Source organism: Microtus oregoni, unplaced genomic scaffold, assembly GCF_018167655.1.
Source record: "Microtus oregoni isolate MIOR12 unplaced genomic scaffold, Mior012 000049F_ref0000343, whole genome shotgun sequence".
NCBI classification, from domain to species: Eukaryota; Metazoa; Chordata; class Mammalia; order Rodentia; family Cricetidae; genus Microtus; species Microtus oregoni.
In genome coordinates this window covers 7,127,012-7,142,293 of record NW_024543223.1, presented here as the reverse complement: position 1 = coordinate 7,142,293, position 15,282 = coordinate 7,127,012, and the positions used below count along the sequence as shown (strand labels likewise).

The 15,282-nt window shown below is 48.7% G+C and overlaps 1 protein-coding gene across 2 annotated transcripts in view; it reads left to right on the top strand.

Annotated features, from left to right (window-relative positions):
- Nucleotides 1-15,282, top strand: part of Evc (EvC ciliary complex subunit 1) — a 37,525-nt gene that overhangs the window by 11,992 nt on the left and 10,251 nt on the right. The window contains exons 5-14 of one of the 2 annotated variants that reach the window (XM_041636448.1): nt 1,210-1,294; nt 2,276-2,374; nt 4,041-4,181; nt 6,090-6,248; nt 8,037-8,253; nt 8,835-8,983; nt 9,436-9,534; nt 11,258-11,470; nt 12,401-12,510; nt 14,174-14,384. In XM_041636448.1, the coding sequence (XP_041492382.1) occupies nt 1,210-1,294; nt 2,276-2,374; nt 4,041-4,181; nt 6,090-6,248; nt 8,037-8,253; nt 8,835-8,983; nt 9,436-9,534; nt 11,258-11,470; nt 12,401-12,510; nt 14,174-14,384 (1,483 nt within the window). The remainder of the gene's footprint in view (nt 1-1,209; nt 1,295-2,275; nt 2,375-4,040; nt 4,182-6,089; nt 6,249-8,036; nt 8,254-8,834; nt 8,984-9,435; nt 9,535-11,257; nt 11,471-12,400; nt 12,511-14,173; nt 14,385-15,282) is intronic. The other variant, XM_041636447.1, reaches the window with a different exon arrangement.

Here is a 15,282-nt window from a genome sequence, read left to right as displayed (position 1 = left end):
TCCCAGAAAGCTGAGGGCCTGATCCCTGTGCTCATTGCTAAGCCTCTGTTGCGTCGCAAAGGGGCCTGGACCAGGTTTGGTGATCCATAAACATCAGGCAATATTTCCCCTACTTTGTAAGAAGACACAGAGAGGCCGAGTAACTTGCCAAGTTCACCATGCTGAAAGAGTAATATGCCAGGTTATCGCTGAGGTTCAGGTGCCATGTCACCAGACTCACTTTGCGGTCTGCTGACAGGGTTATAATTGGCAGTTTTCCTCAGGCCTCTGTGTCCTGAAGTTCCAGGAATACCTGGGTGCCTTGGTTACTTCTCTGTTGTTATGAAAAGATGCGTGATCAAGGCAACTTATAGAAGAAAGAGTTCACTGGAGCTTATAGTTCCAGAGGGTTAGACTCCATGACCACCATGGTTGGGAGCATGACAGCAGGCAGGCAGGTGTGACAGCTGGAGCTTGCATCCTTATCTGCAGGTAGGAGGCAAAGGCAGAGTAACTAGGAATGGTATGGACTTTAGAAAACTTAGAGTGTGCTCCTGGTGACACTCCTCCTCCAACAAGGCCACACCTTCTAATCCTTCCCAAACAGTTCCACCAGCTGGGGACCAAGTATTCAAGCAGGAGCCTATGAAGGTCTTCTCATTCAACCCACCACAACAGGGGACAGCCTTGGCTCAAGAATGGGGGACTTGGAACCTCTTGCCATGGGAGGTGTCCCTGGGCTGAGGGAGACTAGCTTGGACCACATTCTTACATTTGCACTTACAGAGTTCAGAGGAATGTGGATAAGTGTTTTTATCCAAATGCATTTGTTTGTGAGGAAGAAAAGGGTCCCCAAGGCAGCCTGTGTCTATTAGTAATAGCTCAGCCCTCTGCTCTCATAGCCACTTCCTTGCCCGTCATACAGGCCTGAGGATGTCTGTGCTAAGAAAAGGTGATCCGTGGTGACAAAAGGTACAGGTTTTAGAGGGCACATACTGAGCCTCCTCCTCCGACTTTCTCTCTCTCTGCATGCATTTGTCTGGAAGCTGTCTTGACACTGTCCCCTCAGCAGAGGCTTCTAGCCATAGTCTGGACTTCTCTAATCCTGAGTGTATGTGAGGAACATGAACTAGGGGACAGGGCCACCATGAAGACCAAGTAGAGACCAATATCCTTTCCTCATTCTGGCTTCTTACCCTTGGACCTGTCTGCTTCTCTCCCATGGTTCAGTGTGGATATTGACCTATGTGTTCGCAGCCTTCTTCTGAAAGACCTGCTTCAGGTAGACACAGCGCTGAGACGAGAGAAGCACATGGTAGGTGGTCATTTGCTTTCTCTCCCTGAGCTGGGGACCAGATGAGGATATGAGACTCCCTGTGTGCCCAGAGCCCAGATGTGTGAAGGGCACAGATATGGGTGAAAGCAGATATGGAAACGGGAGTGGTGAGGTGAGGTCTGGACCCTGGGTGTGGTGAAGCATCCATTGCTGCTGACAAGACATGGCCTCCCACTTATCACTTATCTGGGGCAGGAATGGCAGAGGTGAGCTCCTGCTGCACCTGCTGAGTACACAGGGTAGGGAGAACACTGTGTGAGGGAAAGACACTAAGTTGGTAGCTACCATTAACAGCAACAAAAGCTGAGGCTGTACGGGGGCCAGATACTGCATGTATTGCTGAGGGAGTAGAAAACTGTATGGCCGCTTCTTAGAAAACCAAGCATGTGATGCCCAGAGGACCAGCGGCCCTTCCCTGGGAGACCATCTACAGTCTCCTGTATGAATGTTCACCACAGTGGGGTTCATCATGCTACCTGGCTAAAAGTCTCCTGCAGGAGAGTGGCTAGACACCATGGGGATGGTACCCTCTAGGATTCCCTGGGGATCCCCTATTCTAGGAAAGCCTTTCTTGGCTTATGGAGCGTCTCCTCCTGTAGAGGCAGGAGTCTGGGAAGACTCTGCACCTCCCAATTCTTTGGAGGTGTCTCTAACTCTCTTAAGAGGGAGAAAGTCCACATGGAAATGGGGGTCAGGAAGGGCACTGCGCAGTGTAGGCCCTGAGTAAATAGTATAAGGATGGAAGGATCCGTGGAGAGAGAAGAAAGAGAGGAAGGTAGGAAGCTGGGGAGAAGGGAGGAAGAAAGAAAGGAAGGAGAGAAGTATTCTTTAGAAACTTCATAAAACCTGGTCCAGGTCAGACCATTACCATGATATAAAATCCTTTCCTTCAACAATAACTATGTCATAGGAAGGGGCCCTTCTCAGATGTTTTTCTCATCACTTCCCTCCTGCCAACAGGTGTTCATTCAGATTCTTAAAGCATGCCTCCTGGATGTTTTTCCCAAAAAGAAGCCTGATGATGAATTATACCAGAAGATACTTTCAAAACAAGAGCATGTAAGTCTTTAGCCTGTATCTCAAGGTAACTCAAATGTTAAAATAATAAATCATATCAATTTACGCATAAAAATATTTTCCTTTAATGCATAAAATAGTTTTTATAATATACATTTGAGTGCAGTGTGATCTGAGAACATGTATATGTAGAAAGGACACTTGCAGTGACGTACAGCTTGGGTCCTGGAGCCCTAACTAGGGCCAGGAAGGGAGTGAAGAAAGAACAGACACATATACAGAAAAGCCGGGACCAGATTGGGAGTGTGCTCACTCAGATAGAGGGCACCTACTACCACCAGCACCCTGGAACCTCAGTGTAGACGGAGGCTGCTCGTTAATTCCCAGCTGCCGAGACCCAAAACACAGAAACTATTAATTACAACACTGCTTGGCCAATTAGCTCATGTATATTTCTAACTAACTCTTACATCTTGAATTAACCCATTTCTGCTGCGTCTCTCTAACTCCCACCTTCTTTCTCCCAGAATTCAGTTTAGTTTTCCTGCCTAGCTCTATTCTGCCCTGCCACAGGCCAAATCAGCGTCTTTATTAACCAATGGTAATAAAATATATTCACAGCATACAGAAGGGAATTCCACATCACCTCAGCATCTTTATTAGGTATAGATGAGGAGGGGGAGATTGGTAGTCTCGTTAGGCGATATCTGTAGGTGAGCAGTCTCAGCATTTTATCTATCTCCTGAAGAAGTTGGCCCCACATCTTTTTGGTTACCTGAAAACACAGTTCCAGAGAAGCTAAAACCGTTCCTGTCCTCCACATTGGGTTTTGAAGGAGCCACACAGAGTACTCCATGATCCTTTGCAGACCTAGAAATGCTGTCAACCTGGATGTTGCTTTCTAACAACATCCAAGAACTGATACAGTTGCCCATCTCATCACAAGAAGGGCTGGACCACGTCAGACTCCCCACAGAAGTGGAGCCGGTGCTGCCTGTTCATTGTGCTGAGACCACACGGGACCAATGACTTTCCCTGAAGATGCTGTCCCAGAGAGAAGGAACCTTGGCAAGCTAAACTACACTTCCTGCTCTTGAACCCACCAATACCACTTCTTCTTTGAAGTGTAGTGCATAATCCTTCCCCAAGGAAGGACATATGAGTGAAGAAGGAAGATTTCCATCCAGTCCCTAGAACACACAACATTTTCTAAGAGTTTGTAATGATGGAAAGACATGACACTTTTGATTGTTTGCTAAATACTAGGTATAGTTTCAGGAGGATGGAGGATGTAGAAGGAAATCTGTCTTCATTCTTGAGGTCTAATGTTGTATGAAGTAAAAGAGTTTTTCCCCTTATACCTTAAATACATTTTTAACTTTTTGTGTGTGAATGCACAATGTGAGTGAGCAAGCCACAGCCCATGTGTGGAGGTCAGAGGGCAGCCCTGTGGAGTTGGTTCTCTCTTTCCATCCTTACATGGTTCTGGATATCCAACTCAGATCGCTAGACTTATCTAGCAATTTCTTCCCCCCACAGAGCCAGCTCTCTGAACCAACATTAAACCATAAGTCTGTGCCCAGAACTTCTCATTATTGTTAAGCTATATTTTCATAAAATATTTGCCAAAATATAAGAACATTCATTCTTCTAGAAATGGAGTTTTCTGAGTTTCTCTCTGTTTATTTGTTCTACTCCCTCACCCCAGGATTTGGAGGAGTTAGAAAAGGGACTTCAAGCCAGATTGGCGACCACAGTGACTCCAGTGGGCACCAGTGACTCCAGCTACGTCTCCCTGGCAGATGTGGAGAGGAAGGAGAGAGAGCTCTCAGAGCAACTCATAGACAATGTGGGTGCTACCCTCTTTTCCCATGGGGATCTTGTTTTCTGCACAGTGGCATTGCCAAGATTAAAGAGGTGACACTGTCATGTCCTGTCCGGGGGCAGAGACCCGGTTTAGGATGTTCGGTGGCCAGAAGGTATAGTGAGAGAGAGATTTGCGAGGGAACTTTTTATCCATTTACACTTTCAGCTGGCTGTTTTATCACTGAAGGCAATGATTCCTTTAAACCTTCAACGTCACTGCCACTCCGAATGAGACTGGATTCTAGGTGCATCTCCAAACCTTGGCTGCACAGAACTGGCTTCTCATGCCACAGAAGAGGGCTTCCTTGGAGCACGCCTTTCCCTTGTTGACTCCATGGCCTCCTGGCCGTGGATCTGTGTGAAGCAGATGTGTCCTTGGCACCTCCTGTGCTGGGTAGCGGGCATCAGGTTTGCTTGAGAATGGCCTTTCCCAAGAGACTTGAGGGCAGCTACAGTGAGCAAGAAGGACCCATCTGGCTCCCGTGCTGCTGTGGAAAGGTGCTAGGGAAGCTGAGATGTGATTGAGAGACATCAAGATCTGAAAAGGCTCCTTGGAGGGCCAGAGAGAGGCCAATCAGAAGAGATGATGGCCCATATGTGAGCAGACACAGTCGGGGAAAGCTGGGAGGCTGGAAGGCAACTTAAAGGAGTAAGAGCTTAATTGGGCTTCTGATTTCAGAGGGTCCGAGTCCTTGATGCCAGAGTGAAGGCATAGCTGCAGGAGCAGAAGCTGAAGGCCTCACAGGAGCAGAGATAGAGAACTAAAAAAGGCACAAGTCTTTAAACAATTAACGTCCTCCTCCAGTATAAGGCTACACCTCAAAGCCTCCCCAAACAGTGCCACCAACTGAGAACCAAACATTCAAATGCCCAAGTCTGTTGGGGACATTTATTCCAGGGGCACAATTACTTTTCTCGTCTTTATGACCAAATACATGCCAAGCACCTTAAGGGAGAAATGGTTTGTTCAGCTTACAATTCAGAGAGATATCATCTATAGCGGGGAAGGCTTGGCTGCAGGACCGTGAAGCAGCTGGTCACATCATATCAATAGTTAATGTTAGAGTTCCCCTCTCTTCCTCCTTTTTATTTCCTCTGGGACATCAGCCCTCAGGATGGTGGCACCTACGTTCAGGATCAGTGTGGACCTGAAGGAATCTGAACTAAATACAGCCAGTGATGCTCACTGTCTGTGACATCTGGGTTTTTCCTAGTTCCATTGCTCTGCCTCAGGGTAGAGAAGTAAGCAAGCAAGGCACACAACTGACACAAGCGTGCATGCCAGGAAGGACAGTCACCAGACTTCCTGGCATCCTTGATGCTGAAGCTTAGATAGGCTATGTTGTCACACTTTGAAGCCCCTAACATCTCAAACCATGAATTGACTATTCCTGGCTCTGGTCCTGATAAGATGAGGCGTGGGAAGCTGGATTTCAAAAGCAGAGTGATTTCACGATCAGCATCTTCTCTGCCATTTGGCTCTTTTGTATTTCTAGAACAGTGACTAATAGTGGCCTCCTGAGTTTTTATTTTTAGGCTATATTTAATCCCTTGGAGAGACTCTGGAGCTCCCAGGGTCTCATTGTCTCACTTCTCATGTTCCCAAGGAGTAATGGTGACCTATCTGGACCTTAAACTGTGCTCATAACTTTTATTGGCAATGGTACCCTGTGTTTGCAGAAAACACCTCTGTAATATGCCCACAGTAGCTGGGGCCAAGTGGAGGGCCTACCATAGGGCATAATCACTGCTAAGACAAACCCACTTCAAGTGCAGAGGGGTTGAGAATCTCTGGTGGGAGTAAAGGATGAGCTGTGACTCCCAAACACTAGCCAGAACTCTTTCTTGAATGAGATTTCCCCATTGCCTGCTTCTCATGCTCATTTCACAGATGGGAGCTTTCTGGAAGCAGATGGAAAGCATCCAGTCCGTTCTCATGGACCAGTTTAAATGTTCCAGCTCAAAGGCACGGCAACTCATGATGACTCTGACAGGAAGAATGATTGCCACTGAAGGGCTGCTGCGTGATGCTCAGGACCTGCTAGCCCTGGTAACACCGGGCAACACCTCAGGGATCAGGAGGTCAAACACCTTCATGTTGTAGTGGGTGATTGGCACCCCAGAAAAGTGCAGTGAATCTACCTACCATCCATCCATCCTCCATCTGTCCATCACCCACCCATCCATCTTCTATCCATCCATCATCTGTCCTCATCTGTCTCATCTATCCACTGTCAATCATCCATCTATCACACAACTGTTTATCATCTACCCTTTAAAAAAGATCTATTCTACATGCACAACTGTTTTGCCTGAGTGTGTGTATATATACCAGGTACATGACTGGTGCTCAAGGAGATCAGAAGAAGGTTCCAGATGGAGTTATGTGTAAATGGAGACTACTTTTTTGCTTCCTGACTGACAAGACCTGAATAATCACACAGAAACTATATTAATTACAACACTATTTTGTCAATGTCTTAGGCATATTGCTAGTTAACTCTTACATCTTAAATTAACCCATTTTTGTTAATCTGTGTATCACCATGAGGCTGTGGCTTACCAGTAAGGTTCTGGCTAGTAGCTGGCATCTTTTTCCTTCAGCAGCTACATGGTGTCTCTTTGACTCTGCCTACTTTCTCTCAATATCTCTGTTCCGATTTCCTCCCTGGCTTTATTCTACTAAGCCATTGGCTGAAACAGCTTCTTTAATAACCAATGGTAATAAAACATACTCATAGCATGCAGAGGGGAATCCCACATCACTAGCTAGCTCTTTTCTTAAGTTAACCCATTTCTATTAATCGGTGTATCACCATGAGGTTGAGGCCTACCTGCAAGGTTCTGGCGTGTCTTCTCCTTCAGCAGCTACATGGCGTCTCCTTGACTCTGCCTACTCTCTCTATGTATCTCTGCTCAGATTTCCCGCCTGACTATATTCTAACCTATCATAGACCAAATCAGCTTCTTTAGTAACCAATGTTAATAAAACATATTCACAGCATGCAGAGGGGAATCCCACATCAGTTATGGATGGTTGTGAACCACCAAGTGGGTACTGGGAGACAAAGCCAGATCCTTTGCAAGAGCAGCAAGCACTCTTAACCACTGAGCCATCTCTCTAGCCCCTTGTTAATTGTATGTATATGTGCTTGCTCGTGTGTGTGTGTGTGTGTGTGTGTGTGTGTGTGTGTGTGTACGTAAGTGTAGGTGGCTACAGAGGCCAGAGGTGTCAGGTCCCCCTCAAGCCAGAATTATAGGCCATTGTGAGCCACCAGATGTGGATGCTGGGAATCAAACTCTGGTCCTCTGGGAGAGCTATACATGTTCTTAATGGCTGAGCCATCTCTCCAGTCTTCTGCCCATTTTCACATCCACCCACCCACCCATCATCTGCTATCCCATGGTGGAGGTGCTGATCAGATCAGGGTTCTCAATGACGGCTGCACGTTGTTGTTTTCTAGAGAGTTTTAAAGATTCTAATGCTTGGGCTCTGGCAGATCATTGTCCATCTTAGGCTGACAGCCAGGAGCAGAGAGGTGTGGGAGACAGAGTCCCAGAATCTGGACTTGACTCGAGGACAATGGTTGAAGGGTTGGGGTCAGGACAGGACTGGGCTCTGAAGTAGCCCCCTAGAGAAGCAGACATACCGGTGTTCAGTGCACAGTGACTTATCCCAAACTCTGAATGCATGGGGAGACTTCCATCCCGGCCTAAGATGCAAATGGGGAGAGAGGGAGTTCACTGTGTTTGGAATGAAATGTGGGAATGGAGCCCACTACCTTCTCCACAAAAGCAGAGCCCTCATGTCCAGCCATTGTCTCGTGTCTCCCTATAGGACGCCCTGGAGAGATCACTGGGTCGGGCCCACATGGCAAGAATGGTAGAGTTCCTGAGGACCCAGATCCAGGAGGAGACCAAATGCCGGCTGGCTGCTATCTCCCATGGTCTGGAGCTGCTCACTGTCCAGGGACAGCTGTCTGGGAGGCAAAAGGAGGAACTTCTGACCCAACAGCACAAGGCCTTCTGGGAAGAGGCAGAGTGCTTTGGCAGGGGTGAGCGAGTGAGGCTAAGTTGGAGACCTGGAATAGTATGGTCTGTGACACTATGTCAGGGCGACCTTCCCTTCCAGTCCTAGGGATGGGCTGCCACTGCCAGGCTCAGCCTCCCTCCCTGCAGAGCAGAGTGATCAGAGCCTGTGTGAGAGCAGGACCATTGTCTATTCTCAGCGGCTCATCCTGACAAGACTTCAGTGTCAAAGCAGTACCACCTGGATTTCAGTGGAGCAGAGGAAGGGAGAGGGTGTCAACCAGAATGGACCTAGACATGCCCAGGGGTGATCCATGCTAAGCACAGGCAACCCCAGCTTTGCCCAGCCCAGGACTAGCTGGTGAGGGTGAATCAGGTCAGCATGGGTGAAGGAAAGCTATATAGGTTCCCCGTGTCTGCTCCTGCTCACAGGGCCAGCTGGAGGTAGACTCGGCCTCAAGATCCTTGGGGTCATCATCAGTGAGGCCTGCACAGGAGAATAGGACTATGACCTGCAGAGAAGGGACTGCCTGGTAGGTCACAGGAGCAGTTCACCGTGATTCTGCTGGAGAGTCACCTCCTGTTCTGTGGTTCTTTCCAACTCCAGAATTCATTCAGCGGGGCAAAGACCTGGTCCAGGCATCTCTGGCTCACCAGGCAGAAGTGATGGCAGAGCTCACCCAAATCCAAGAAGAAGAACAGAGAAGTTTCCTGGCTGATTCCCAGCTGACCTCAGACCTGGGGGAGTTCCTCAAGGTGACTCTACTCTATCCCCAGTTCCTTGCTCTTACAAGTTGAGCCTGGTCCATCAGACCAGACTTCAACTCAAGCCTCCCTGTGCCAGGCACATGCCCATAGCCAAGTGGCTCAGTCTCTGTGTTCCTGACTCCTTTCATGTGCCACTGATGAAGAGCATCCCAACCTGGGCTGCTGAGAGAAGGCGGGGAATCTATAGCAAGCATACCTGAATGATGGTTTATGGTACAGAGCGTGTGAGACCCAAGCCTTTCTCAGAACTGTCCTTGGCCATGGGAGTGGAGCAACTGAAGCCACGGGACAGCTCCATGCCTCAGTTTCCTCACAATATATCGGAGTGACTATTCCTCCCATTTGAGATGTCAGTCAGTCAGTGGGGATAGGGAAAGATTTTCCAGAAAAAAACAAAGAGTGCTGTTTTCTTCAGTACTCGGTTCCTGTTTTAACTACAGGCTTTTCACGAGGTCCTGGAGAGGCAGTGGCTGACCCGGAGTGACCAGGAGGAGGAAGAGGATATCAGGATCACGGAAGCCATGGCTGCACTCTGTCAAGTATGTGATTGTGTTGCTCTTCTTGTTGCTGTAACAAGACACCTGAGAAAAATGAGTTAAGAAAGGCTTGGTTGTGGCTCCCAGTCCATCATGGTGGGAAAGGCACAGCATCTGAAACACAAGGCATCTGGCCATATTGCACCTGCCGTCAAGATGCAGAGAAACATGCATGCTGGTACTCAGCTTGCTGCCTTTTATTCAACCTGAAATCTCTCTTCACAGAATGGGACTGCTCACAATCAGGGTGAATGATTCCCCTCTTTGGTTAAGTGTATCTACAAATGTCCCCACAGACTCACTTGGAGGTGTGTCTCCCAGGTGACTCAGAGTCTGACAAGATAGCAATGAAGATTCCTAGCCAGACAACAGAGGAACCTTCTGCTCTGCATGTGTTAAAGAACCAGTCCTCTGGGCTGGGACACTAAGGACAGGATCAAGTGGCATTTTATTTGCTGCTTGGAGGAGCCACAGACAACATCTCTGTTATGGGTTCTTCAAATCCACGTTGGAAACTGAGAGGTTAATATGGCCTTGAATCTGTGCACGGGCAAGTTAGAGCTGCCCGCTTCTCCTCACAGCTGGCTTTGAGGAAACAGGAAGAAGTGCATGAAGACCCCCAGGTGCAGGGCCCTGGGGAATGCTGGTGAGATGGGCAGAACCCAGGCTGAGGGATGGAAGAGGGGTAAAGGATGCTGGTAAGGAATGATATAACACACCTCAAGGCTAGGCAGCACTCTTAAGAGAGGTGGCTCAGATGCCCAGCTCTGCGTCAGGCTCTGCCTCAACTACCTGGTCCTTCCTTCTAGCCCTGTTTCTCCATCTATGTAATAGGACCTCGGTCTTCCTTTACAGTGGTACTATGACAATTCAGTGCCTGGGAGACCTTGAGACAGCAGATGGAACTAGGGGCATTCCAATCCATATTGACTCCATTACCAAACCCTTATCAGCAAGAGAGGAGCGTGAGTGACCCATGGAGGTGCTGGGTGAAGGCGAACCCAAAGACAGTTGTCTGTCTGAAGGAGGTGTCCCTGAGTGGAGCAGGAGTCAGCATTCCAGATTCAAGAGTTAGAAAGGCAGGAAGTGCAGCTGTTCTGACCTGCGCTGCCCAGGATCAAATTGGTGTCATCCGTTCTGTGGCCTCGGTGTCCCCATCTGTAAACTTCTTTTCTTAGTTTTGAGAAATTTGGTTATTTTTCAAAATGCCACTTCTGCTCCAACTCTCATGTCCCTTGCTTGGGGACAGCAGTGACCCCTGTTGGACCTCCTGGTCTCTCTGGTGCCTTCATCTCCTGCACTGTGACCATCCTGTAGCCTCCTTGCCTTGTCCCGGCTTTCCTCTGCTTTGCCTTCTAATGCACCGGGTAGCTCTTCGCCTGCTCCTAGATGACTGTAATTAAAATGGTAGATTGAGTTCTTAGAACTTTTGGATCCTAAAACGTCTAGTTGTCTCTTTTTAAACTAAGCAATGCTGTTTATCATCGCAGCCCTTTGCTTATCTTGTGTAAGCGTGAGCAGAGCAACCATCACTACTTAAGGCCCGGTTCTTATAACCACTCTGGGATGCATTTGGTTTGCTTGTGATAACAGCCATGTATGTGTGCTTTGTACCTGTTGTCTGTCTTGCTTATTATCATGTGTTCTGTTTCAGTTTGGAACCTTAGACCTCAGCATGGCAGGGATGTGGAACCTGACCATAACCCCAGTGTGATCCTCATTTTAGGAGCTGTACGGTGGCACCATGGAAACCTTCCAAAAATTTGTGGACACTCTGTTCCTGAAGACGCTCCCAGAAGTGAGCAGTCTCCCTGTGGCAGAATGCGAGGCCCTGAGGCAACAGGTCCAGGAGCAGGCAGTGAGACAGCTGGGGCAAGTGGACCGATTTCGCAGACGGCAGTGGGAACTCCTGTGTGACCTCTTGGAACAGGACAGGCGGGTGTGTCACCTGGGACCTGGGCTGGGCTGTGGATTTGAGATTTAGGATGAGGGATTTCAGATGCTGGGCATCCCCAAGGGCCTCTTAGAGACACTACAGATATCTGGGGATGCACTCAGTGCCAGAGTAAACGCTGAACATGCTCAAGGCCCTGGGGTGATGTCCAGTGCCCCAAGAAAACAAAGTCATGGTTACCAAGCTTCCCCAGCAGTCCCAGAAGGAGGACCAGGATGTGAACACACCTGCAAGTTCACCCAGGAAGTTGTGAAGTGAAAGGCAGTGAATCAGAGGACAGAGGAGACAGCACAGAGCTGTGGCTGCAGAAACAGAAGGGCTGAAAAAGAGGCATAAGGGTTGGAGTCAAAGAAGGATGCTAGACAGTGTAGGCAAAGAATTACAGGCCAGGGAATGGAAGTCTGAGCTGCAGGGCCTGTGCTCCATCCAGTGGCCAGGCTCTGAAGACTCCAGGCTGGTGGAAATAGCCTGTTAAAACTCAGGAGACTGAGAAGGAACCCTCCCTCTCTCTCTCTCTCTCTCTCTCTCTCTCTCTCTCTCTCTCTCTCTCTCTGTCTTTTCTTATTGAGACATGGTTTCTCTGTAGCTTTGGACCCTGTCCCGGAACTAGCTAGCTCTCGTAGACCAGGCTGGCCTTGAACTCACAGAGCTCCACCTGCCTCGGCCTCCCAAGTGCTGGGATTAAAGGCACTTAATGACAGAAGTCTTGTTGCAACATGGTCTTGCTGGGTGAGATGAAAGCCTTCCTTCTGATCATATGAAATAACCTAGGAGGACTGTGGGCCTGTGGGCACAAGGGAAGATGTTAAGAGGATCAGGAAAGAAAGGGGCTTGTTTTTTTTTTTTTTTTTTTTTAAATATGGGCTAATGGACCCACTGCAGCTGCCGCATGCATCTCTGTCCTTCTGAGCACAGGTGTGGCTGGAGGAGTGTGCGCTGTCCACGGTGCTGCAGAGGCAGCTGCGGGAGCACCAGGAGAGCACCATTCATAGGGTCCTGAGCCGATTCAGTGGCCTCTCTGAAGAGTGAGTATGAGCCCTGAAGGATGGGCTCTGTCTGTGGGAGACTCCAGCAGGCTAACCTCGGTGTGTGTGTGCTAACCTGCAGTGTGGGCACATCGGCTGCCCCGGCTTCCCCTGCTAATAAAGATGTACCGTTTCAGTGTTCTTCGCTAGCGAGCAGTGCTAAGGAAAGCTGTTTCACAGCCTTCTGCTTGGTAGAGACTTTTTGGAATAGCTCTTGTGAGGTGCATTTATGCACATTGGGTTTGAGTACGATTCCAGATGTTTGCAGTTTTACTTCTGTTACCACACACGGTCCAGACGTTGGAAACGTCTGTCATCACAGAGATCCTCTGTGGGCATTTTCAGTCACTCTCCATTCATCAGTATATTACCTTTCCACATTTTTGCTGTTCATGCTGCATGTTTTTTTTTTTCTGTTTGGTGAAAATATTTTTCCTCACTTCCTAGTAGAAAAATGACAGATATTCTTTTTTTAGTGGCCCACATTTTTCCCTAAGGACCTGGTTTATGTAGGTATCCCGTGTGTGGCCATAGTAGAGGTGAGTACAGAAGCAGGAGTGGCTGTGATAGAGGTGGTCACAGCCACACAGCGATGGGTTGGTGTGGCTGCAGGTGTGGCCATTGTGGTGGGTGGAACAGTAGCAGGTAGTGGCTTTGGCAGTGTTTGGTACAGGAAGTAGGTGGCTATGGTAGCCGGTGTTATGGCAACAGGCATGCGGCTCCTGTGGATAGGATGGCAGCAGGTGTGCCTGTTTTATTGGATGGGGTAAGTGAAGCATCAGAAGGGAGAGAGATAAGCAGGATGGACCAGGGTGACTTATTGAACATTGTCGGCTCACAAATGTTCAGATAGCTTGGAGCCTATGTCCTGAGCTGTACTAATATTTGGTCCATTTATATTTAATATAGACCAGTCTTCTGTCTCTTAGTATTCAGTTTTGTACTTACTAGACTCTCCAGCACCTTCCACACATAATTCTGTACTTTTCCAGTCTTTTGGTCCATATGTTACCATACAGCTTTTCTGTTATCATTCCACTTTGTAGGGGGGTCATTTTTTCCCACTTGGATGACTGTTATTTTTATCGACTGACCACCGGATACTTGTTGAATGACTGCAGAGAGGAGGTCCAGATTTTATGGTATCAAACTCCCCAGAACACTTGTCTCCCTCCAACTAGGGATTTTAGGTTATGGCAGATGAACCCCATCCCTGGGGGCTGACTGGTTCCATGGCAGGACTTTGTAAGAGGAGGTGACTCACATCTCCAGGATAAGGGCCACTGCAGAAAACCTTGAGTCTATCCCATATCTGCCTTTTGTCACTCACTCACTTCCAAAGTTCTGTCCGGTTTCTCAGCCTCTCTGAAGCACTGTACATTACAAACAAAACACCGGCCCCTTCGCCTGGCCTTGTGTTGTCTTGACCTACTGGTGTGGGAACTCAAGTGCTTGTTCTGGCTTTAAACGTGTTTAGAATTTGTGTATGGAATGGAACTGAGCAGGCACCAGAGCCACTGCGTGTCCCTCTGAACTTGTGAAGGATCTGGCTGGATGTCACCAGCTGGGTGGTGGGATGGTTGACTCCCATTCCTCCTATGGGTGTGAACCCTAATGGCCCAGGACTTCCTAGAGCCCTGACCAGTCTTGCCCTCTCGCACAGGTCCACACGAGGCATCCTGCAGGGCCACGAGCTGTTGCTCTGCTCTGCTCTGCGTAGACTGGCCCTCCGAGGCACCACCACCACTGCCCTGGCTCAGATGAGGCTCTCTGGGAAGAAGAGGCTCCTGCAGGAGCTGCGTGAGCAGCTGGCTCTGGAGCAGGGAGCCTCCCCCTGCCTGGAGGAGCATCAATGGCAGCTGCTCAGAGCCCTGGTGAGAACACAGTGTGCCCCCCAAAAAATCCCTGCTCAGAAATGCTCCATTAGACCCAAGTTCCAATCCTGCTTGTCACATTTGGATCCTGATACCCCAGGAGTTTGCTGGGCAGTGTGACAAGAGGCACGGGTTGGGACTTGACTAACAGGGCCTTATTGGCTCCCAGGAGGGGGTGCCTGAGGGCTGAGGTCTAGGCAGGGCAGGTTTCTCCCCAGACTTTGTTCCTTGGTTTACAGACACATCTACTCTTGTGTACTGTGTGTACTGAGATCCTCACCTCCTCTTAGGAGAACTTCAGGTACCATGAATGGAACCCCAAGCTCACAACCCTTTGAAATTAATTACCCGTGTCCTGTGTCCATACTATTTAACACTGAAGTCTTATGATTAGAATTTAAACAAGCACATTTGAGGGAACATGGACCAGCTCATAAAAGGGGGGTGGCAGAAGTGACTCTGAAGGGACACACAGGTCAAGGGATTCTAGTGAAGGTGAAATGAAGAGAATTCCACCAGGAGTCTAAATGAAGTCTCAGAGACAGTGGACACACAGATGGCACTGGAAGAGGTCCTTCCTGCTCTGTGAAGATTTGAACAAATTGAAATCATAGGCGAGTGTCAAAGCTGGGCTTTGAATCCCTACCAGCTGCCCTAGGTTTCCTGCATGGATCTCTTAATCCACAAAAGCTATGATAGTATCTTTCCTGCTGGCCACACAGGACCCTAGTCACTAGCTCTTCCTTAAAGGGAGCAAACAGGTTACTTTTCTAGCACTAGTTCCCAGCTTCTCCAGCTTTCCACCCTAAGCAAAAGCAGCCCCAAGTCCCTAGTTCCCATCCCCCTATCTTTTGTCCCTGGGGTCATGTGCCCCACCATAGCTTCTGTGATGTCCCCA